Raw genomic sequence first — 26,119 nt, forward strand, 5'->3', positions numbered from 1 at the left:
TCCTCCTCCCCCCCTCCTAAACTGCTCCCTCCCCCCTCCTGCTGGTTACTCCCCCTGCCTGTTACCTCCCTCTCTTTCTCTGCATCTCCCTGCCTGTCTAACCCTCCCTCTCTCTACTCTCTTCCTTGAGGTCTCAGAAAACAGCAGCAAGGAGCAAAACTGGAAGGGTGGAGGGGGAAGATATAGATGGGGGTTGGGGGGGTGCAAAGTTGGTATTTTTGGGGGGCTTAAGATGTCTCATGTCTCCTCCATATGTAAGAGGGAGGAGAGACAGGAATGTTGTCCTTCTCCCACTAGCTGTCTCTTTCTCTCTCTCTCCCCCTCCTCGCTTTTCTCTCCCCCTGCTCTTCCTGTAATTTCTAACACAAAAGGGGGGGGGGGGACTTATCTGCAGGACGAGAAAGTAACTGTGTGAGTGCTAGGTATTACATTGGATGTACGCGCGCCGTGCAGCGCATGAGGCCTCGTTCTCAGGTTTTGCAAAAATTGCATCTACATACGACGAACCTTTCAAATACTTTTAACAATTGCATTGCTTTAATGTTGCAAAAAAAATGGCGCAAAGGTCTGTACAAGCAAAATAGGGGGCTGCCAAGTGTTAGGGCCCCAAACATGAGCTGCACCTGGGGGGGCCCCTAATGCAGGGGCAGACATATCATTGGTTCATCCTGTTCGGCCGCACGGGGGCCCATTTCTACCTCCAAAGCAGGTGCAATTTTGCATTTTAGGAGCTCTTGGGCTGCAAAGGGCCCATATATTGTCCTTGCACAGGGGCCCTTTTCTGTCTGTGACCGCCAGTGTCACTCCAGAGAAACCTATGACCTCACTTACGTAATTCTATATTAAAGGGGTACTCATTTTATAGATTTGACCCCTAGAATCAGGGGGGGGGGAGTAAGTAGTAATTTTAATAACAATTTGTGATAGCATTCTATTTCTGTATACTGCAGAGCTGCATTTATAATTCTGCAGTCTGACCATTTTGCCGTTGGGTCAGTAATGGTCTGACGAAGCATATTCTTGAAGGATTGCACATCGATGACCTGACTACTTTAGATACTGGGATGAAATCCTCTGATCTGTTGTCAGACCTTACGTAGGGCCCAGGGATCCTCCTGTCCAGGACAATTCCCGCAATGACCTGGACTGATGGGAGCTGTTGATATTGTGTTTTTGGACTTTGCAAAGATGTTTGTCACTGTCCCACATAGACGCCAAATGGGTAAATTAAGGGCTATAAACTTAGAAATTAAGGTTTGTAATTGGATCGAAAACTGGCTCAAATATTGCAGCCAGAGAGATGTGGAGAATGATGGCTACTCTGAATGGTCTCTGGTGGTAAGTGGTGACCCCAAGGCTCAGTACAGGGTCCGCTATTGTTCTACTTATTTATGAATGATATGGAAGATACGATTAATGGTGCTGTTTCTGTTTTTATTTTTGCAGATGATACCAAACTGTGTAGAAGATGGTCATAAGTTTCAGGCTGACTTGGACAAACTGAGTGTTTGTGCAACCACATGTCAGATGAGGTTCAATGTAAAGTTATGCACATAGACGCTAATAATATGAAGGCATCATATGTTCTAGGAGGAGTAAAACTAGGAGAGTCACTTGTATAGAAGGATCTGGGTGTAATAACCTGAGGGCATCATATGTTCCACAAGAGGTAAAACTAGGAGAGTCACTTCTAGAGAAGGATCTGGGTGTAATAACCTAACGGCATCATATGTTCTAGGGGGAGTAAAACTAGGAGAGTCACTTGTATAGAAGGATCTGGGTGTAATAATCTAAAGGTATCATATGTTCTGGGGGGAGTAAAACTAGGAGAGTCACTTGTAGAGAAGGATCTGGGTGTAATAATCTAAAGGTATCATATGTTCTAGGGGGGAGTAAAACTAGGAGAGTCACTTGTAGAGAAGGATCTGGGTATAATAACCTGAGGGCATCATATGTTCCACAAGGAGTAAAACTAGGAGAGTCACTTCTAGAGAAGGATCTGGGTGTAATAACCTAACGGCATCATATGTTCTAGGGGGAGTAAAACTAGGAGAGTCACTTGTGGAGAAGGATCTGGGTATAATAACCTGAGGGCATCATATGTTCCACAAGGAATAAAACTAGGAGAGTCACTTGTAGAGAAGAATCTGGGTGTAATAATCTGAAGGCATCATATGTTCTAGGAGGAGTAAAACTAGGAGAGTCACTTGTAGAGAAGGATCTGGGTGTAATAACCTGAAGGTATCATATGTTCTAGGGGGAGTAAAACTAGGAGAGTCACTTATAGAGAAGGATCTGGGTATAATAACCTGAGGGCATCATATGTTCCACAAGGAATAAAACTAGGAGAATCACTTATAGAGAAGGATCTGGGTGTAATAACCTGAAGGCATCATATGTTATAGGGGGGAGTAAAACCGGAAGAGTCACTTGTATAGAAGGATCCAGATGTAATAATCTGAAGGCATCATATGTTCTAGGCGGAGTAAAACTAGGAGAGTCACTTATATAGAAGGATCCGGGTGTAATAACCTGAAGGCATCATATGTTCTAGGGGGAGTAAAACTAGGAGAGTCACTTGTAGAGAAGGATCTGGGTGTAAAAACCTGAAGGCATCATATATTCTAGGGGGGGGAGTAAAACTAGAATAGTCACTTGTGGAGAAGGATCTGGGTGTAATAACCTGAAGGCATCATATGTTCCACAAGGAATAAAATTAGCAGAGTCACTTGTAGAGATGGATTTGAGTGTAATAACCTAATGGCATCATATGTTCTAGGGGGGAGTAAAACTAGGAGAGTCACTTGTAGAGAAGGATCTGGATAGTAATAACTTGAAGGCATCATATGTTATAGGGTGGAGTAAAACCTGAAGAGTCACTTGTATAGAAGGATCTGGATGGTAATAACCTGAAGGCATCATATGTTCTAGGGGGGAGTAAAACTAGGAGAGTCACTTGTAGAGAAGGATCTGGATAGTAATAACCTGAAGGCATCATATGTTATAGGGTGGAGTAAAACCAGCAGAGTCACTTGTATAGAAGGATCTGGATAGTAATAACCTGAAGGCATCATGTGTTATAGGGGGGAGTAAAACCAGGAGAGTCACTTGTATAGAAGGATCTGGATAGTAATAACCTGAAGGCATCATGTGTTATAGGAGGGAGTAAAACCAGAAGAGTCACTTGTATAGAAGGATCCGGGTGTAATAATATGAAGGCATCATATGTTCTAGGAGGAGTAAAACCAGAAGAGTCACTTGTATAGAAGGATCCGGATGTAATAATCTGAAGGTATCATATGTTCTAGGTGGAGTAAAACTAGGAGAGTCACTTGTAGAGAAGGATCTGAGTGTAATAACTTGAAGGCATCATATGTTCTAGGGCAGGGGTCTCAAACTCGGCTGGGTATATGGGCCTCACATGGAAAAAAATTGAATTTGGAGGGCCGCATTCTTTGCAGGTCAAAGTGATATTTTTAGTGATACTATTTTTTTGTATACACCGTCTGAACATTTTTGCTGTGTTTATTTTATTTTTTTATAGCTTGGGTCGTTACGGATGTGGCTATAATAAACGTGTATTTTTTTGTGTTTACTCTAGTTCATATATAAAACAGCATTTTTAGTGGCAAAATATTTTTTCATGCTTTTATTTTTAATTTTTTTTTTACAATTTTGTTTCCTCCAATTGGCCACATACAGTAATATTGTTTTACAATTAGCACCATATTAGTAATTCTGGCAAACATCTAGTAATGTGCCCTATCCTGGTGGTCCCCATCTTGCAGTAATGTGCCCCATCCTCGTCCCCACCTTGAAGTAATGTGCCCCATCCAGGTGGTCCCCATCTTGTATTAATGTCCCCCATCCTGGTCCCCACCTTGTAGTAATATGCCCCATCCTGGTGGTCCTCATCTTGCAGTTATGTGCTCCATCCTGGTCCTCGTCTTGGAGTAATGTGCCCCATCCTGGTTGTCCCCATCTTGCAGTATTGTGCCCCATCCTGGTGGTCCTCATCTTGCAGTTATGTGCTCCATCCTGGTCCTCGTCTTGGAGTAATGTGCCCCATCCTGGTGGTCCTCATCTTGCAGTTATGTGCTCCATCCTGGTCCTCGTCTTGGAGTAATGTGCCCCATCCTGGTTGTCCCCACCTTGTAGTAATGTGCCCCATCCTGGTGGTCCTCATCTTGCAGTTATGTGCTCCATCCTGGTCCTCGTCTTGGAGTAATGTGCCCCATCCTGGTGGTCCTCATCTTGCAGTTATGTGCTCCATCCTGGTCCTCGTCTTGGAGTAATGTGCCCCATCCTGGTGGTCCTCATCTTGCAGTTATGTGCTCCATCCTGGTCCTCGTCTTGGAGTAATGTGCCCCATCCTGGTTGTCCCCACCTTGTAGTAATGTGCCCCATCCTGGTGGTCCTCATCTTGCAGTTATGTGCTCCATCCTGGTCCTCGTCTTGGAGTAATGTGCCCCATCCTGGTTGTCCCCATCTTGCAGTATTGTGCCCCATCCTGGTGGTCCCCATCTTGCAGTAATGTGCCCCATCCTGGTCCTCGTCTTGGAGTAATGTCCCCCATCCGGTAGTAATGCCCCATCCAGGTCCCCATCTGGTAGAATTGACCCCTGCGCTGTCAAAATGGTCAAAAAAAGACATCTTTTTGTGCAAGTGTTCAGTGTAGAGCAACGTTTCCAGCCAAGGAACTGCAACCCACCCTATTAACCTGAATGGAGCTGACTGCATTGTGAATGCAGCTCTGGAGTGTAAAAATTGTACAAGATCAGCACAAGAAATGTAATGTAGTCGCAAATACAGCTGTCGGCAACATTACTGCCCCCCCCTGAATATGAAGTACACCATGTAAAATATCTCCTGAAATAAAGCTGTATAGTAAAAATGCATAAATATGAATAAAATAATAAAATAATTCCCACTGTTTCAAACAAAGGACAAAATCGGCCTAACTCGTGATTAATTAGACTCGCCTGTCCCCATCTTGTTCGTGCTCACCTAACTTTAATTAGCCTATGAACGGCGGCTTTGATGCTTAAAGGGGTATTCCCATCTCCAAGATCCTATCCCAATATGTAGTAGGAGTAATAATATTAGCAAATACCTACTATTAGAAATGTAGTATAGTTCTTCTGATTAGCTATGTCACTTACCTCATGTGCAGGGCATTACAGTATCTTATGTATCCATGGTTATAACCACTCATATAGTGACAGTTAATTAGTTGTGAGTGGTCATAACCATAGATACCTAAGCTACTGCAATGCACTGCACATGGGGTAAGCAACATAACTTATGAGAAGAACTGTACTACATTTCTAATTGGAGGTAGCTGCTAATATTATTATTATTATTACACCTACTACATATTGGGATAGGATCTTGGAGATGGGAATACCCCTTTAAATAGGTCAGTTTTATTCCCTGTCCCTTTTTTTTTACAATGGAAGAGAAAGGAGAGCTGAGCAATATAAAAATACTATTATCACCAAGCGCAAGCAGTCTAAATAGCACCAATGTGGCTGGCAATGTTGTGGGGGCATTGACTTGCTTGCAATGTGATTGGGGCACTAAATATATTATGTGACACGGACTTTGACTGGCAGTATTACGGGGACACTGACTATGGTAATGTTACGGAGACACTATGGCCTGCAATGGTATGAGGCATTGACTGACTATGGCTGGTAATATTATGGGGGCACTATTTATGACCGGCAATGTTATAGGGCACTGACTATGGCTGCGAATGTTACGGGGGCAGTAACTGGATGACAGTGTTACGGGGGCAGTAACTGGATGACAATGTTACGGGGGCAGTAAGTGGGTGACAGTGTTACGGGGGCAGTAACTGGGTGACAATGTTACGGGAGCAGTAACTGGATGACAATGTTACGGGGGCAGTAACTGGATGACAATGTTACGGGGGCAGTAACTGGATGACAATGTTACGGGGGCAGTAACTGGGTGACAATGTTACGGGGCAGTAACTGGATGACAATGTTACGGGGGCAGTAACTGGATGACAATGTTATGGGGCAGTAACTGGATGACAATGTTACGGGGACAGTAACTGGATGACAATGTTACGGGGCAGTAACTGGGTGACAATGTTACGGGGCAGTAACTGGGTGACAGTGTTACGGGGGCAGTAACTGGATGACAGTGTTACGGGGGCAGTAACTGGATGACAGTGTTACGGGGCAGTAACTGGATGACAGTGTTACGGGGCAGTAACTGGGTGACAATGTTACGGGGGCAGTAACTGGGTGACAATGTTACGGGGGCAGTAACTGGGTGACAATGTTACGGGGCAGTAACTGGATGACAGTGTTACGGGGGCAGTAACTGGATGACAATGTTACGGGGGCAGTAACTGGGTGACAATGTTACGGGGGCAGTAACTGGATGACAATGTTACGGGGGCAGTAACTAGATGACAATGTTACGGGGGCAGTAACTGGATGACAGTGTTACGGGGCAGTAACTGGATGACAGTGTTACGGGGGCAGTGACTGGATGACAATGTTACGGGGCAGTAACTGGATGACAATGTTACGGGGGCAGTAACTGGGTGACAATGTTACGGGGGCAGTAACTGGATGACAATGTTACGGGGGCAGTAACTGGATGACAATGTTACGGGGCAGTAACTGGGTGACAATGTTACGGGGCAGTAACTGGGTGACAATGTTACGGGGCAGTAACTGGGTGACAGTGTTACGGGGGCAGTAACTGGGTGACAGTGTTACGGGGCAGTAACTGGGTGACAGTGTTACGGGGCAGTAACTGGATGACAGTGTTACGGGGCAGTAACTGGATGACAGTGTTACGGGGGCAGTAACTGGATGACAGTGTTACGGGGCAGTAACTGGATGACAATGTTACGGGGGCAGTAACTGGGTGACAATGTTACGGGGGCAGTAACTGGGTGACAATGTTACGGGGCAGTAACTGGATGACAATGTTACGGGGGCAGTAACTGGATGACAGTGTTACGGGGGCAGTAACTGGATGACAATGTTACGGGGGCAGTAACTGGGTGACAATGTTACGGGGGCAGTAACTGGATGACAATGTTACGGGGGCAGTAACTGGATGACAATGTTACGGGGGCAGTAACTGGATGACAATGTTACGGGGCAGTAACTGGATGACAATGTTACGGGGCAGTAACTGGGTGACAATGTTACGGGGGCAGTAACTGGATGACAGTGTTACGGGGCAGTAACTGGATGACAATGTTACGGGGCAGTAACTGGGTGACAATGTTACGGGGGCAGTAACTGGGTGACAATGTTACGGGGGCAGTAACTGGATGACAATGTTACGGGGGCAGTAACTGGATGACAATGTTACGGGGGCAGTAACTGGATGACAATGTTACAGGGGCAGTAACTGGATGACAATGTTACGGGGGCAGTAACTGGATGACAATGTTATGGGGGCAGTAACTGGATGACAGTGTTACGGGGCAGTAACTGGATGACAATGTTACGGGGGCAGTAACTGGATGACAATGTTACGGGGCAGTAACTGGATGACAATGTTACGGGGCAGTAACTGGGTGACAATGTTACGGGGCAGTAACTGGATGACAATGTTACGGGGGCAGTAACTGGGTGACAGTGTTACGGGGCAGTAACTGGATGACAGTGTTACGGGGCAGTAACTGGATGACAGTGTTACGGGGCAGTAACTGGATGACAATGTTACGGGGGCAGTAACTGGATGACAGTGTTACGGGGGCAGTAACTGGATGACAGTGTTACGGGGGCAGTAACTGGATGACAATGTTACGGGGGCAGTAACTGGATGACAATGTTACGGGGCAGTAACTGGATGACAATGTTACGGGGCAGTAACTGGATGACAGTGTTACGGGGCAGTAACTGGATGACAATGTTACGGGGGCAGTAACTGGAGGACAATGTTACGGGGGCAGTAACTGGATGACAATGTTACGGGGCAGTAACTGGATGACAATGTTACGGGGCAGTAACTGGATGACAATGTTACGGGGGCAGTAACTGGATGACAATGTTACGGGGGCAGTAACTGGATGACAATGTTACGGGGCAGTAACTGGATGACAATGTTACGGGGGCAGTAACTGGATGACAGTGTTACGGGGCAGTAACTGGATGACAATGTTACGGGGCAGTAACTGGATGACAGTGTTACGGGGCAGTAACTGGAGGACAATGTTACAGGGGCAGTAACTGGATGACAATGTTACGGGGGCAGTAACTGGATGACAATGTTACGGGGGCAGTAACTGGATGACAATGTTACGGGGCAGTAACTGGATGACAATGTTACGGGGCAGTAACTGGATGACAATGTTACGGGGCAGTAAATGTTTTTTTTATGTGCCTTTTGAGGGGGTTGCACGGTACATATAGGATACATGATAAATACAGGGCATATAGGATATATAATGCATACATACAGGGACGCTCGGGGCTTCGATGTGCCAGTTGGGGGGGGGGGTTCTCATATGCTCTAGGGCAGGGGTCACTTTTCCCCGTACCCGGGCCTTCAGAAGGGTGGTACATATAGTGAAAATGAATGAATAAGATTGTACGAGGGGCAATGAGCCCCCCCGCGCTCCTCCGTCAGCCCACTCCCCGTACCTCCCCCATAGGCAGACTGTATGATGTATATATATCTGAGCACTGTGTCAGTACATTTCTATAGTGTCACCCTGACTAGGCCCCTGGCAGTCGCTCTGCCCCCTCCTCCTGCTGAAGTCTTCACAGTGCGGAACGTGGAGCCTCCGGAAAATGGATCCGAGAGATTCTGTATCCCGCGTGCACCCCTCCCCCGTTACTGTAACACCAGATATAAATGGCAGCCTCCTATTCCTCTGCATTATCCGCTTCCCTCCATCTCTAGGCCTTTATTATAGGACGGTCCATGTTACACGGGGGGCTCAGCCTCGGAGACACTATTAAAGGGGCGGTGATGAATATTTGACCCATTTTGATGTTTCAGTTCTCTGCTTGCAGTCAGTGAATGGGAACAATCTGGGGATTACACGCCATTATGGAATTACTTCTTTATGCAATTCACTAATATTAGGAGTTGAGCAAAAAGGTTTGCAGGACCCTGGTCCAGGGGGTCACGTCGGTGGTCCGAGTCTTACGAACAACAATTTTATAGCTGAGCATAAAAGATCGGATGAACGATAATCAAATGAATTATCGCAGGTCGTTAGCGTGATGAACTTTCTTACACTGAGCAATGGCTGGGAATGACATCTCCAACATCCCTATCCCAATATGTAGTAGGTGTAATAATAATATTAGCAAATACCTCTAATTAGAAATGTAGTATAGTTCTTCTGATTAGCTATGTCGCTTACCTCATGTGCAGGGCATTGTAGGTATCCATAGTTACAACCACTCATCCAGTGACAGTCAGCTAGTTACTAGTGGTCATAACCATGGATACCTAAGCTACTGCAATGCCCTGCACATGGTGTAAGCGACATAGCTAATCAGAAGAACTATACTACATTTCTAATTGGAGGTATTTGCTAATATTATTATTACACCTGTTACATATTGGTATAGGATCTTAGTTAAAGAGGTATTCCCATCTCCAAGTACAATCCCATATAAAAGACGGGTTTTAACCCTTTCATGGTAATTTTTTCGTTCTTTGCACTTTCGTTATTTCCTCCCCAGACCCATGACTTATTTATTTTTTCCGTCCACATCGCCGTATGAGGGCTGTTTTTATTGACCTCATTCTTTTTACCATATAATGGACTTGAGAAATGGGGGGGGGGGGGAAACATTCCAAGATGGGTGAAAAAATAAAAACCGCCATTCTTCCAAATTCTTTTTTGGGGGCAAAACGGTAACTCAGGCGTTTCATTTTATATGGATATTTTGTAAAAAAAAAAAAATATATATATATTTTCTAAAACATTTTTTCCTAATTTTTACTTCATTTTTTTAGTCCCTTTGGGGGACTTGAACCTGCGATCGTTTGATCAATTGTCCGTATACTGCAGTCCTTTAGTATTGCTTTACATAGATGAAAATACGATCTCCAATATGAGGCTCAATCTGTGGCTGGGTTGTCATGGGAGTACAAAGATGGCGGCAAGTGAGGTCCTTGGCCACCGTGGGAATCCATTGGCACCCTGTGACAGGGACGCGGGTGGTCAATGGGAACCAGAATAATTAAGGTAAGTCATTGCACCACATAAATGCTTTTGCCATAGGTTTACCGCAGCATTTAAAGAGAACCTGACAGTAGATTATTGATGCCCAGACTTCGAGCAGCACGAATCAGAGCCTGGCTCTGTTATTGCAGCCTTGTATCTTTTACGCAGGTTCGCAGCGGCTTCTCTCCACCCCGCTTCCCTAAACTGACAGGTCTCCCCTTATGTGTAGGTTGTCATGTGTGTACGTGAGGAACAATAATATTTCTAGTTCCAGCACTTTTCCCCTCTGCACGCAGTCTGATGATAGCTGGTAACAACAACTCCCAACATCTCATTACCATTGTTTAAGGATATACCTATTGTATATGGGGCTAGCCTCACATTGCAATTGATTGCTGTACTAAGCTTGATGATGGTGGTTCTGGTGATGTATTCCTGTAGTGACGGTAGTACTGGTGATGCACTCCTGTACCAATGGTGATTCTGGTGATGTATTCTTTTACCGAAGGTGGTTCCGGTGATGTATTCCTGTACTGACTGTGGTTCTGGTGATGTATTCCTGTACTGACGGTGGTTCAGGTGATGTATTCCTGTACTGTCGGTGGTTCTGGTGATGTATTCCAGTACTGACGGTGGTTACGGTGATGTATTCCTGTACTGACGGTGGTTACGGTGTTGTATTCCTGTACTGTCGGTGGTTCTGGTGATGTATTCCTGTACTGACGGTGGTTCTGGTGATGTATTCCTGTACTGACGGTGGTTCTGGTGATGTATTCCTGTACTGACGGTGGTTCTGGTGATGTATTCCTGTACTGACGATGGTTCAGGTGATGTATTCCTGTACTGTCGGTGGTTCTGGTGATGTATTCCAGTACTGACGGTGGTTCTGGTGATGTATTCCTGTACTGACGGTGGCTCAGGTGATGTATTCCTGTACTGTCGGTGGTTCTGGTGATGTATTCCTGTACTGACGGTGGTTCTGGTGATGTATTCCTGTACTGACGGTGGTTCTGGTGATGTATTCCTGTACTGACATTGGTTCAGGTGATGTATTCCTGTACTGACGGTGGTTCTGGAGCTGTTTTCATGTACTGTTATTAGTTCTGATTCTGTACACATGTAATAATTTGTCAGATAACGTGATACATGGCCATGTTGACAAAATATTATGTCATCTGACAAGTTAAGGGTTGCTACATCTGTATTTATGTTAGGAGCATTCATTATAACATTATGCACTGTAGAGTGCCAAATCTTAATAGTGTGTAATATACTCACTGGTCAGGATTCGGTTCTGCTTGCCGATTCCAGCGATCATCGCATGATCACTTAGTATGAAAATCGCATTTAGGCCACGGCCCCACTATCTGTGTTCGGTCAGTATTTTTCTCAGGAGTGGGAGCCAAAAAAGGAATGGGTGATAAATGCAGAATTGGTGACTTGTTTCTATTCTACCTTTTCTCTGATTGTTCCTCACCTGGTTTTGGCTCCTACTCCTGAGGAAAAAATACTGACCGAATACTGACCAAATACTGATAGCGGGGCCATGGCCATAATGTCATGTACAGACTAGCTTTTCTTCCTAATTCTCTCAACGAAACAGGGGCTGTAGAATTTCACTGAATATTGAGAGAATTAGAAAGATCAGCTCGTCCTCACGTGCTTGTAACTGCAAATCGCACACGTGACGACTACACAAACTACTTAAACTGTGCATAGGAGGAGGCAGCAAACTGAATTTTTGTCCTGGGTGCAGATCCACCTCTGACTGAGATAAAACATTTACTAGAAATCAGCAGCTTGGAGGACAATATACAGCAGTACTCAGAAGTGCAGCTGTGAATCCAGCTCTGAGGTGAAAAAAAATTATTATAAAGCAGCAGCACCTTCTCCCTTTATATAGGTCCTCTCTATATACTTTAATAGAAGCTATAATCTGATCCCATTATTAGCAGTATTTATTAGGGTGAATGATGAGTTCAAGGGGGGGCAAGTAGGAGAAGTGGCTCATAAGTGCATAAAGAAACATATTTCTCTAATAAGATATATTACAAAGCTTTATAGATTTGCTTGTTCTATTGATTTAGGCAAAGTTCATTAGAATGAAAACCTTCATCCAGTTTATTTATAGTGACCCTACCTAAGGCCAGGAGTGTATGATAACCTCCATATAACTACTGTCTAGGATTGTCTGCATTTCTCAAAATGAAAGAAGAATTGGGGGGTGTCTCCGAGGCTCCAGGCGGTGTAGACAATCTTCAGCAATGCCTGCTGGTACCTACCACCCGCACCCCTTCTCTTCCTCCATCTTTTCTCATCCCCCTTGGTTGCACGTCTTTTATGTCTTTCTATGTGACAATGATTGGAGTAGTGATCATTACCGCTATTGTTTATGGGGGGCCATCTGCTGACATTATAATGGTTCATTCTCCTGCCATCAATTATGAAAGGCACTTTAAATTACAAGGGAAGCATTTTGGCTTTTATTATGGAGCTGGCAAAGGGTTTAGAAAAATAATTAAGGACATTTTTCATGCTACGTATTGTGGTTAATATACGGTATCGACCTTAGTGGAAGCTGTGGGCCACTAGTGAGCCCCCCATAATGTAATAAGCGGCTGCACATCCCTAGTTCTCCACCTATGGCACATACATAAGACATGTAATATTGTTTGTCAGACACCAGGTGGCGACATTCACCTACAGGTGCTAAAGGAGACAGGTAATGTAAAGCTGCATTGTTGAGGGTGGGCGGTGGGTGCTGGTTTGGGGGATGAGGGGGGACTGGAAATCGTGGTTAGAGGGTGTTTGTATTCCCGAACATGTCACAGGTTGAGCTATAACACCTGCATGGTGGTATATGTGCCGTATCAGCTGTATACACATATGCTAGCCCTGTATAGGAGAGTCCTCATCATTGTGGCAGGGTCTAGTGCAAAGAAACAGAGATAAATATGGCACCTACAGAGCATTGCAGCACAAGACAGAGGAGCGTACAGAGCATTACAGGCAGGGCCTCCCTTGTAGGGCACCCCTTCTGGCACTTGTGAGTATTGCACCCTTTCAGTGCCTGCAATATATTTTAGGAGGATGCCAAGATTTGCTCCCTACCATTGGCACAATGGGTCCTGCAGGGAAGTAATTACTGCAGCATAGCCCACCCCATCCGTCCTCTATCACCTGCACAGTATGCCAGGACGGCACAATCTACCTTCTGACCAGGGCATTATAATAGAGTGTTTTCATCTGGTACCGCAGAATATAGACTCCCCCGATTGTACAGGAAGAGTTTAGCAAGATAGAAAAATTTCCAAAAACTATTCTCCCCTAAACTTGCACTAGTATAATACTGCAGGATGTGGCTCCTTTAATGATCGGATTGTTGGGGAGGCCGACAGTTGGAGCTCAAATATTATAAGGTCATCAATGTTAACGTCCAGGAATGTTACACTATGCCGTCATCCGACATATTTCTTCTGAAAAGTAGCTGAAACTTTTGGAATTGTTTTACGACTCAGCAATCTGAAAAAGAGAAGACTGAGGTGTGAACACCACCCAATGCCTGCACCTAACACACAATGCTGCAGCCTCATTTCTTCATTCTCCGTACTCACCCCGTCCTCCATCCTCGACCTTTGCATCTCTGCGGCCTCTGTCCTTTCTTCCTCCTCAAAAAAGTCCTTATCGAGTCTCTCCAGGTGAGGCAGAGCGACGAGAGTCTCCAGGCGGTAGCCATCTTCCTCCTCGCACGGGTTCTCCCGCAGAACCAGCGCCCGCAGCATGGGCAGCACCTTGAGCTTCTCCACCTCCTGGAGTCTGGACAGGAGGTTCCCTCTGCGCAGGAGTACATGGAGTCAGGAAGATGATGAAGATACTCACCAGGCATCGACAGGGGATCCGAACCTGAGGTTGAGATACTGCAAGGCCTTCATGTTCTCCGAGAAGCCGTCCAGAGTCTCCAGCTGGTTATCCCTCAGGTGAAGGCTGGTGAGATGTACCAGCTGCTCTAGTCCTTCCAGTGTCTTCAAGTTATTCTGGGCCTAATTGTGCAAAAATCACCATCGACTAGAGGTGTGAATAAGACGTCATCGATGGGCAATAACTAGGCATGACCTATTGACGTATATGGCAGAGACACCCGGCGCTCACTCACCAGGTAGAGTTCCCGCAGGTTGGGCAGGTGGAGTCCGGCCGTGCCATGCAGCTTATTCCCTCGTAGCTCCAGTTTCTGCAGACTGTTCAGCTTGGAGGAATCCAGACTTTCCAAGGAGCGGAGCTCGTTACCTACAGGCCAGAGGATTGGTGCACAAGACATGACGTATGGACACGGCAATCCCAGGTCAGGCACTACAATGACATTCTCACTCATTGTCTGCAGGACTTGATATTAATGGCTTATCCTTAGGATAAGTCTTTGATATCAGGCAGCTACAGAATCATAGCGGCGCCTGAGAACATGAACATCAGCACCAACCAATCAGATTGAGGGACTCCAGTCTGGGGTGTGCGATTCCTCGAAGGTCCTGAATACGGTTCTGGGCCAGGCTTGCTTGTTGTAGGTACGGCAGCTCCCCCAGTCCACCGACACTGACCACCTGGTTGTGGTCCACACGCAGAGACAGCAGATGGGTGAGGAATCGGAGGGGAGACAGATCTCCAAGGGAATTCTGAGATAAATCCACATAACGCAGATGTATGAAAGACTCCAGGATGGAGACGTCTGTGATCTCCCTGCAAGAGAAGAACGAGATGTAAACTACACATTGTACATACATGGTGCATACTACAGGTTACCCTGCCCCTGGTGGGGTATATCCACCTACATACACAAAAAGGCGAGAACCTGAGTATATATCACAGCTATTATATACTCCAGAGCAGCACTCACTATTCTGCTGGTGCAGTCACTGTGTACAGACATTACATTACTGATCCTGTACTGATCCTGAGTTACATCGTGTATTATACTCCAGAGCTGCACTCACTATTCTGCTGGTGGAGTCACTGTGTACATACATTACATTACTGATCCTGTACTGATCCTGAGTTACATCGTGTATTATACTCCAGAGCTGCACTCACTATTCTGCTGGTGCAGTCACTGTGTACATACATTACATTACTGATCCTGAGTTACATCCTGTATTATACTCCAGAGCTGCACTCACTATTCTGCTGGTGCAGTCACTGTGTACATACATTACATTACTGATCTTGTACTGATCCTGAGTTACATCCTGTATTATACTCCAGAGCTGCACTCACTATTCTGCTGGTGCAGTCACTGTGTACATACATTACATTACTGATCCTGTACTGATCCTGAGTTACATCCTGTATTATACTCCAGAGCTGCACTCACTATTCTGCTGGTGCAGTCACTGTGTACATACATTACATTACTGATCCTGTACTGATCCTGAGTTACATCCTGTATTATACTCCAGAGCAGCGCTCACTACTGTGTAATTGCAGTAGATATTGGTGTCACCGCCGGACACACAGAATATTGGACTTACTTGTCTTTCACCTGTAATGTGGCGTAGGCGTGGGCCAGGCCGTTCCCCGTCTTGCAGAGTAGGGACAATCCTTCTTTGATCATCTCTTCAGTCAGCGGCACATGAGGAGGTGGCTGAAATACAATAAGAAGTCAACTACAAGCAGCACTTTCCCCCTCGGAGGCGCTAGACTGAGGCATCGTTTGTCCACCGCCCAGGAGGGGTGCAGGTTTTGCTCGCACCTCCTCACCTCTTCCTTTTCGGGCTCCTCTTCTTCTCCCTCCTCTTCCTCCTTCTCTTCTCCTTTATCATCTTCTTCTTCATTTGCCTCTTCTAATGGTTCTTCTCCTTCCTGCTCCTCATCTAAAATGTCGTCTTCGGCGTCAGACATCTTCTGCAAAAAATATAAAACATTTAGTGTCTCGTAACACTCTACTTATGGCCCCCGGGGGAACGGATTAACAATTTTTTTTATACATTTACGCGCTTAGCTGCTTCTTGGCAGCAGATCCACCGCGCGTCATCTCCAGCTGTGATGCTGCAGGACAGAAAACAGGTGAACATGCAGGTGCCACCACCAAAGGCTGCCCCCGCTGGCCGACAGAAGCAGTGCTCTCCTTGCAGGAGCCCTCCAGAAAAAGACCCACCGTCAACCAAACATAGGGCGTAGTGACCCTCAACCACTAAACAAGGGGCCTAGCAACCCTCCCCCGACCAAACATGAGGCGCAGCGACCCTCCCCCGACCAAACATGGGGCGCAGCGACCCTCCCCCGACCAAACATGGGGCGCAGCGACCCTCCCCCGACCAAACATGGGGCGCAGCGACCCTCCCCAAACCAAACATGGGGCGCAGCGACCCTCCCCAAACCAAACATGGGGCCTAGCGACCCTCCCCAAACCAAACATGGGGCACAGCGACTCTCCCCAAACCAAACATGGGGCGCAGCGACCCTCCCCAAACCAAACATGGGGCGCAGCGACCCTCCCCAAACCAAACATGGGGCGCAGCGACCCTCCCCAAACCAAACATGGGGCCTAGCGACCCTCCCCAAACCAAACATGGGGCGCAGCGACCCTCCCCAAACCAAACATGGGGCGCAGCGACCCTCCCCAAACCAAACATGGGGCGCAGCGACCCTCCCCAAACCAAACATGGGGAATAGCGACCCTTCCCCCGACCAAACATGGGGCATAGTGACCCTCCCCCGACCAAACGTGAGACATAGCGACCTTCCCCCGACCAAACATGGGACATAGCGACCCTCCCCCGACCAAACGTGAGACATAGTGACCCTCCCCCGACCAAAAATGGCCGCAGTATGAGCTCAAACTCCACAATTCCATCACATACAAGATGAAACATAGAGGCGGCAATAATCGTGTATTATTCAGCTATAAATGGCGCCTATCAGAGGAGTCAGCGCTCCGGAGCCGCAGGGGGAACACTCACCTCTCCGCTCGGCTCCGGCAGCAGCAGGTACGCTCAACACCGGAGACCGAAAACGGCGTCACTCTGTTGTCATAGAAACTGCCGGAAGTGTCTAAGCCGGTGTCCATGACAACGCTTGACTCCTTAGCTCCGCCCCCGCTGCTGCTCTGTCAGGGTTAGCGCGGGCGGCGGCGGCCATTTTATTACTTTTCCTCACAGAGATGTCTCATGTCCTGTGTAGCTACAGGACGCCCAGAAATGACGGGAGAGTGTCGTGGACTGCCCAGGGCAGCCGTTCACACACTGTATACACGTGTACCAGCTGTATACCACCGTCCACACACTGTATACACGTGTACCAGCTGTATACCACCGTCAACACACTGTATACACGTGTACCAGCTGTATACCACTGTCCGCACACTGTATACACGTGTACCAGCTGTATACCACCGTCCACACACTGTATACACGTGTACCAGCTGTATACCACCGTCCACACACTGTATACACGTGTACCAGCTGTATACCACCGTCCGCACACTGTATACACGTGTACCAGCTGTATACCACCGTCCACACTACACGTGTACCAGCTGTATACCACCGTCCACACACTGTATACACGTGTACCAGCTGTATACCACCGTCCACACACTGTATACACGTGTACCAGCTGTATACCACCGTCCACACACTGTATACACGTGTACCAGCTGTATACCACCGTCCACACACTGTATACACGTGTACCAGCTGTATACCACCGTCCGCACACTGTATACACGTGTACCAGCTGTATACCACCGTCCGCACACTGTGTACACGTGTACCAGCTATATACAACCGTCTACACGTGTACCAGCTGTATACCACCGTCCACACACTGTATACACGTGTACCAGCTGTATACCACCGTCCGCACACTGTGTACACGTGTACCAGCTATATACCACCGTCCGCACACTGTATACACGTGTACCAGCTATATACAACCGTCGACACACACTGTATACACGTGTACCAGCTATATACAACCGTCCACACACTGTATACACGTGTACCAGCTATATACCACCGTCCACACACTATACACGTGTACCAGCTGTATACCACCGTCCACACACTGTATACACGTGTACCAGCTGTATACCACCGTCCACACACTGTATACACGTGTACCAGCTGTATACCACCGTCCACACACTGTATACACGTGTACCAGCTGTATACCACCGTCCGCACACTGTATACACGTGTACCAGCTGTATACCACCGTCCGCACACTGTGTACACGTGTACCAGCTATATACAACCGTCTACACGTGTACACGTGTACCAGCTGTATACCACCGTCCACACACTGTATACACGTGTACCAGCTGTATACAACCGTCCACACACTGTATACACGTGTACCAGCTATATACCACCGTCCACACTGTATACACGTGTACCAGCTGTATACAACCGTTCACACACTGTATACACGTGTACCAGCTGTATACCACCGTCCACACACTGTATACACGTGTACCAGCTATATACCACCGTCCACATTGTATACACGTGTACCAGCTGTATACAACCGTCCACACACTGTATACACGTGTACCAGCTGTATACCACCGTCCGCACACTGTGTACACGTGTACCAGCTATATACCACCGTCCGCACACTGTATACACGTGTACCAGCTATATACAACCGTCCACACAATGTATACACGTGTACCTGCTATATACCACCGTCCGCACACTGTATACACGTATACCAGCTATATACAACCGTCCACACACTGTTTACACGTGTACCAGCTATATACCACCGTCCACACACTGTATACACGTGTACCAGCTATATACAACCGTCCGCACAATGTATACACGTGCACCAACTATATACAACCGTCCACACACTGTATACACGTGTACCAGCTATATACAACCGTCCACACAATGTATACACGTGTACCAGCTATATACAACCGTCCACACAATGTATACACGTGTACCAGCTATATACAACCGTCCACACAATGTATACACGTGTACCTGCTATATACCACCGTCCGCACACTGTGTACACGTGTACCAGCTGTATACCACCGTCCACACACTGTGTACACGTGTACCAGCTGTATACCACCGTCCGCACACTGTATACACGTGTACCAGCTGTATACCACCGTCCGCACACTGTGTACACGTGTACCAGCTATATACAACCGTCCACACAATGTATACACGTGTACCTGCTATATACCACCGTCCACACTGTATACACGTGTACCAGCTGTATACCACCGTCCGCACACTGTATACACGTGTACCAGCTGTATACCACCGTCCGCACACTGTATACACGTGTACCAGCTATATACCACCGTCCGCACAATGTATACACGTATACCAGCTATATACAACCGTCCACACACTGTATACACGTGTACCAGCTATATACCACCGTCCACACACTGTATACACGTGTACCAGCTATATACAACCGTCCGCACAATGTATACACGTGTACCAGCTATATACAACCGTCCACACACTGTATACACATGTACCAGCTATATACAACCGTCCGCACAATGTATACACGTGTACCAGCTATATACAACCGTCTACACGTGTACCAGCTATATACAACCGTCCACACACTGTATACACGTGTACCAGCTGTATACAACCGTCCACACACTGTATACACGTGTACCTGCTATATACAACCGTCCACACACTGTATACACGTGTACCAGCTGTATACCACCGTCCACACACTGTATACACGTGTACCAGCTGTATACAACCGTCCGCACAATGTATACACGTGTACCAGCTGTATACCACCGTCCACACACTGTATACACATGTACCAGCTATATACAACCGTCCGCACAATGTATACATGTGTACCAGCTATATACAACCGTCTACACGTGTACCAGCTATATACAACCGTCCACACACTGTATACACGTGTACCAGCTGTATACAACCGTCCACACACTGTATACACGTGTACCTGCTATATACAACCGTCCACACACTGTATACACGTGTACCAGCTGTATACCACCGTCCACACACTGTATACACGTGTACCAGCTGTATACAACCGTCCACACACTGTATACACGTGTACCAGCTGTATACCACCGTCCACACACTGTATACACGTGTACCAGCTGAATACAACCGTCCACACACTGTATACATGTGTACCAACTGTATACCACCGTCCACACACTGTATACACGTGTACCAGCTATATACAACCGTCCCACACTGTACACACATATACCAGCTATATACCACCGTCCACACACTGTATACACGTGTACCAGCTATATACAACCGTCCACACAATGTATACACGTGTACCAGCTATATACAACCCTTCACACAATGTATACACGTGTACCAGCTATATACAACCGTCCTCACACTGTATACACGTGTACCAGCTATATACAACCGTCCACACACTGTATACACGTTTACCAGCTATATACAACCGTCCACACACTGTATACACGTGTACCAGCTATATACAACCGTCCATACACTGTATACATGTGTACCAGCTATATACAACCGTCCACACAATGTATACACATGTACCAGCTATATACAACCGTCCACACAATGTATACACGTGTACCAGCTGTGTACCACCGTCCACACACTGTATACACGTGTACCAGCTATATACAACCGTCCACACAATGTATACACGTGTACCAGCTATATACAACCATCCACACACTGTATACACGTGTACCAGCTGTATACCACCGTCCACACACTGTATACACGTGTAGAAACTATATACAACCGTCTACACGTGTACCAGCTGTATACAACCGTCCACGCACTGTATACACGTGTACCAACTATATACAACCATCCACACACTGTATACACGTGTACCAGCTATATACAACCGTCCACACACTGTATACACGTGTACCAGCTATATGCAACCGTCCACACACTGTATACACGTGTACCAGCTTTATGCATCCGTCCACACACTTTATACATGTGTACCAGCTATATACAACCGTCCTACACTGTATAGACGTGTACCAGCTATATACAACCGTCCACACACTGTATACACGTGTACCAGCTATATACAATCGTCCCACACTGTATACACGTGTACCAGCTATATACAACCGTCCGCACACTGTATACACGTGTACCAGCTATATACAACCATCCGCACACTGTATACACGTGTACCAGCTAAATACAACCGTCCGCACACTGTATACACGTGTACTAGCTATATACAACCGTCCGCACACTGTATACACATGTACCAGCTATATACAACCGTCTGCACACTGTATACACGTGTGCCAGCTATATACAACCGTCCACACACTGTATACACAAGTACTGACTACATACAACCGTCCACACACTGTATACACGTGTACCAGCTATATACAACCGTCCCACACTGTATACACGTGTACCAGCTATATACAACCGTCCACACACTGTATACACGTGTACCAGCTATATACAACTGTCCACACCTGTATACACGTGTACTGGCTACATACAACCGTCCACACACTGTATACACGTGTAGAAACTATATACAACCGTCTACACGTGTACCAGCTGTATACAACCGTCCACGCACTGTATACACGTGTACCAACTATATACAACCGTCCACACAATGTATACACGTGTACCAGCTGTGTACCACCGTCCACACACTGTATACACGTGTACCAGCTATATACAACCGTCCACACAATGTATACACGTGTACCAGCTATATACAACCATCCACACACTGTATACACGTGTACCAGCTGTATACCACCGTCCACACACTGTATACACGTGTAGAAACTATATACAACCGTCTACGCGTGTACCAGCTGTATACAACCGTCCACGCACTGTATACACGTGTACCAACTATATACAACCGTCTACACGTGTACCAGCTGTATACAACCGTCCACACACTGTATACACGTATACCAGCTGTATACCACCGTCCGCACACTGTGTACACGTGTACCAGCTATATACCACCGTCCGCACACTGTATACACGTGTACCAGCTATATACAACCGTCCACACAATGTATACACGTGTACCTACTATATACCACCGTCCGCACACTGTATACACGTATACCAGCTATATACAACCGTCCACACACTGTTTACACGTGTACCAGCTATATACAACCGTCCACACACTGTATACACGTGTACCAGCTATATACAACCGTCCACACCTGTATACACGTGTACTGGCTACATACAACCGTCCACACACTGTATACACGTGTAGAAACTATATACAACCGTCTACACGTGTACCAGCTGTATACAACCGTCCACGCACTGTATACACGTGTACCAACTATATACAACCGTCCACACAATGTATACACGTGTACCAGCTGTGTACCACCGTCCACACACTGTATACACGTGTACCAGCTATATACAACCGTCCACACAATGTATACACGTGTACCAGCTATATACAACCATCCACACACTGTATACACGTGTACCAGCTGTATACCACCGTCCACACACTGTATACACGTGTAGAAACTATATACAACCGTCTACGCGTGTACCAGCTGTATACAACCGTCCACGCACTGTATACACGTGTACCAACTATATACAACCGTCTACACGTGTACCAGCTGTATACAACCGTCCACACACTGTATACACGTATACCAGCTGTATACCACCGTCCGCACACTGTGTACACGTGTACCAGCTATATACCACCGTCCGCACACTGTATACACGTGTACCAGCTATATACAACCGTCCACACAATGTATACACGTGTACCTGCTATATACCACCGTCCGCACACTGTATACACGTATACCAGCTATATACAACCGTCCACACACTGTTTACACGTGTACCAGCTATATACCACCGTCCACACACTGTATACACGTGTACCAGCTATATACAACCGTCCGCACAATGTATACACGTGTACCAGCTATATACAACCGTCTACACGTGTACCAGCTATATACAACCGTCCACACACTGTATACACGTGTACCAGCTGTATACAACCGTCCACACACTGTATACACGTGTACCTGCTATATACAACCGTCCACACACTGTATACACGTGTACCAGCTGTATACCACCGTCCACACACTGTATACACGTGTACCAGCTGTATACAACCGTCCGCACAATGTATACACGTGTACCAGCTGTATACCACCGTCCACACACTGTATACACGTGTACCAGCTATATACAACCGTCCGCACAATGTATACATGTGTATCAGCTATATACAACCGTCTACACGTGTACCAGCTATATACAACCGTCCACACACTGTATACACGTGTACCAGCTGTATACAACCGTCCACACACTGTATACACGTGTACCTGCTATATACAACCGTCCACACACTGTATACACGTGTACCAGCTGTATACCACCGTCCACACACTGTATACACGTGTACCAGCTGTATACAACCGTCCACACACTGTATACACGTGTACCAGCTGTATACCACCGTCCACACACTGTATACACGTGTACCAGCTGTATACAACCGTCCACACACTGTATACACGTGTACCAACTGTATACCACCGTCCACACACTGTATACACGTGTACCAGCTATATACAACCGTCCCACACTGTACACACATATACCAGCTATATACCACCGTCCACACACTGTATACACGTGTACCAGCTATATACAACCGTCCACACAATGTATACACGTGTACCAGCTATATACAACCCTTCACACAATGTATACACGTGTACCAGCTATATACAACCGTCCTCACACTGTATACACGTGTACCAGCTATATACAACCGTCCACACACTGTATACACGTTTACCAGCTATATACAACCGTCCACACACTGTATACACGTGTACCAGCTATATACAACCGTCCATACACTGTATACATGTGTACCAGCTATATACAACCGTCCACACAATGTATACACATGTACCAGCTATATACAACCGTCCACACAATGTATACACGTGTACCAGCTGTGTACCACCGTCCACACACTGTATACACGTGTACCAGCTATATACAACCGTCCACACAATGTATAAACGTGTACCAGCTAGATACAACCATCCACACACTGTATACACGTGTACCAGCTGTATACCACCGTCCACACACTGTATACACGTGTAGAAACTATATACAACCGTCTACACGTGTACCAGCTGTATACAACCGTCCACGCACTGTATACACGTGTACCAACTATATACAACCGTCTACACGTGTACCAGCTGTATACAACCGTCCACGCACTGTATACACGTGTACCAACTATATACAACCATCCACACACTGTATACACGTGTACCAGCTATATACAACCGTCCCACACTGTATACACGTGTACCAGCTATATGCAACCGTCCACACAATGTATACACGTGTGCCAGCTATATACAACCGTCCACACACTGTATACACGTGTACCAGCTATATGCAACCGTCCACACACTGTATACACGTGTACCAGCTTTATGCATCCGTCCACACACTTTATACATGTGTACCAGCTATATACAACCGTCCCACACTGTATAGACGTGTACCAGCTATATACAACCGTCCACACACTGTATACACGTGTACCAGCTATATACAATCGTCCCACACTGTATACACGTGTACCAGCTATATACAACCGTCCGCACACTGTATACACGTGTACCAGCTATATACAACCATCCGCACACTGTATACACGTGTACCAGCTAAATACAACCGTCCGCACACTGTATACACGTGTACTAGCTATATACAACCGTCCGCACACTGCATACACATGTACCAGCTATATACAACCGTCTGCACACTGTATACACGTGTACCAGCTATATACAACCGTCCACACACTGTATACACAAGTACTGACTACATACAACCGTCCACACACTGTATACACGTGTACCAGCTATATACAACCGTCCCACACTGTATACACGTGTACCAGCTATATACAACCGTCCACACACTGTATACACGTGTACCAGCTATATACAACCGTCCACACCTGTATACACGTGTACTGGCTACATACAACCGTCCACACACTGTATACACGTGTAGAAACTATATACAACCGTCTACACGTGTACCAGCTGTATACAACCGTCCACGCACTGTATACACGTGTACCAACTATATACAACCGTCCACACAATGTATACACGTGTACCAGCTGTGTACCACCGTCCACACACTGTATACACGTGTACCAGCTATATACAACCGTCCACACAATGTATACACGTGTACCAGCTGTATACCACCGTCCACACACTGTATACACGTGTAGAAACTATATACAACCGTCTACGCGTGTACCAGCTGTATACAACCGTCCACGCACTGTATACACGTGTACCAACTATATACAACCGTCTACACGTGTACCAGCTGTATACAACCGTCCACACACTGTATACACGTATACCAGCTGTATACCACCGTCCGCACACTGTGTACACGTGTACCAGCTATATACCACCGTCCGCACACTGTATACACGTGTACCAGCTATATACAACCGTCCACACAATGTATACACGTGTACCTGCTATATACCACCGTCCGCACACTGTATACACGTATACCAGCTATATACAACCGTCCACACACTGTTTACACGTGTACCAGCTATATACCACCGTCCACACACTGTATACACGTGTACCAGCTATATACAACCGTCCGCACAATGTATACACGTGCACCAACTATATACAACCATCCACACACTGTATACACGTGTACCAGCTATATACAACCGTCCACACACTGTATACACGTGTACCAGCTATATACAACCGTCCACACAATGTATACACGTGTACCAGCTATATACAACCGTCCACACAATGTATACACGTGTACCTGCTATATACCACCG

At 46.5% G+C, this 26,119-nt stretch overlaps 1 protein-coding gene across 2 annotated transcripts; it reads right to left on the reverse strand.

Annotated features, from left to right (window-relative positions):
* Nucleotides 1-13,376: 13,376 nt before the first annotated feature.
* Nucleotides 13,377-17,282, reverse strand: LRRC23 (leucine rich repeat containing 23). Of its 2 annotated transcripts, none has more exons than XM_073684839.1 (8): nucleotides 17,140-17,282; nucleotides 15,938-16,081; nucleotides 15,709-15,821; nucleotides 14,664-14,920; nucleotides 14,343-14,473; nucleotides 14,093-14,229; nucleotides 13,804-14,023; nucleotides 13,377-13,711 (listed from the first exon to the last, which is right to left on the reverse strand). In XM_073684839.1, exons 2-8 carry the CDS (start codon nucleotides 16,076-16,078, stop codon nucleotides 13,697-13,699), a joined length of 1,014 nt encoding a protein of 337 aa, XP_073540940.1. In that variant the 5' UTR covers nucleotides 16,079-16,081; nucleotides 17,140-17,282; the 3' UTR covers nucleotides 13,377-13,696. The 2 variants fall into 2 exon arrangements, with proteins under 2 accessions (XP_073540940.1, XP_073540941.1); XM_073684840.1 differs by having other exon boundaries at nucleotides 15,938-16,078; nucleotides 17,140-17,256.
* Nucleotides 17,283-26,119: the final 8,837 nt, after the last annotated feature.

Source organism: Phyllobates terribilis, unplaced genomic scaffold (assembly GCF_046119375.1).
Source record: "Phyllobates terribilis strain yellow unplaced genomic scaffold, ASM4611937v1 Scaffold_5__5_contigs__length_657084704, whole genome shotgun sequence".
Lineage (NCBI taxonomy): Eukaryota > Metazoa > Chordata > Amphibia > Anura > Dendrobatidae > Phyllobates > Phyllobates terribilis.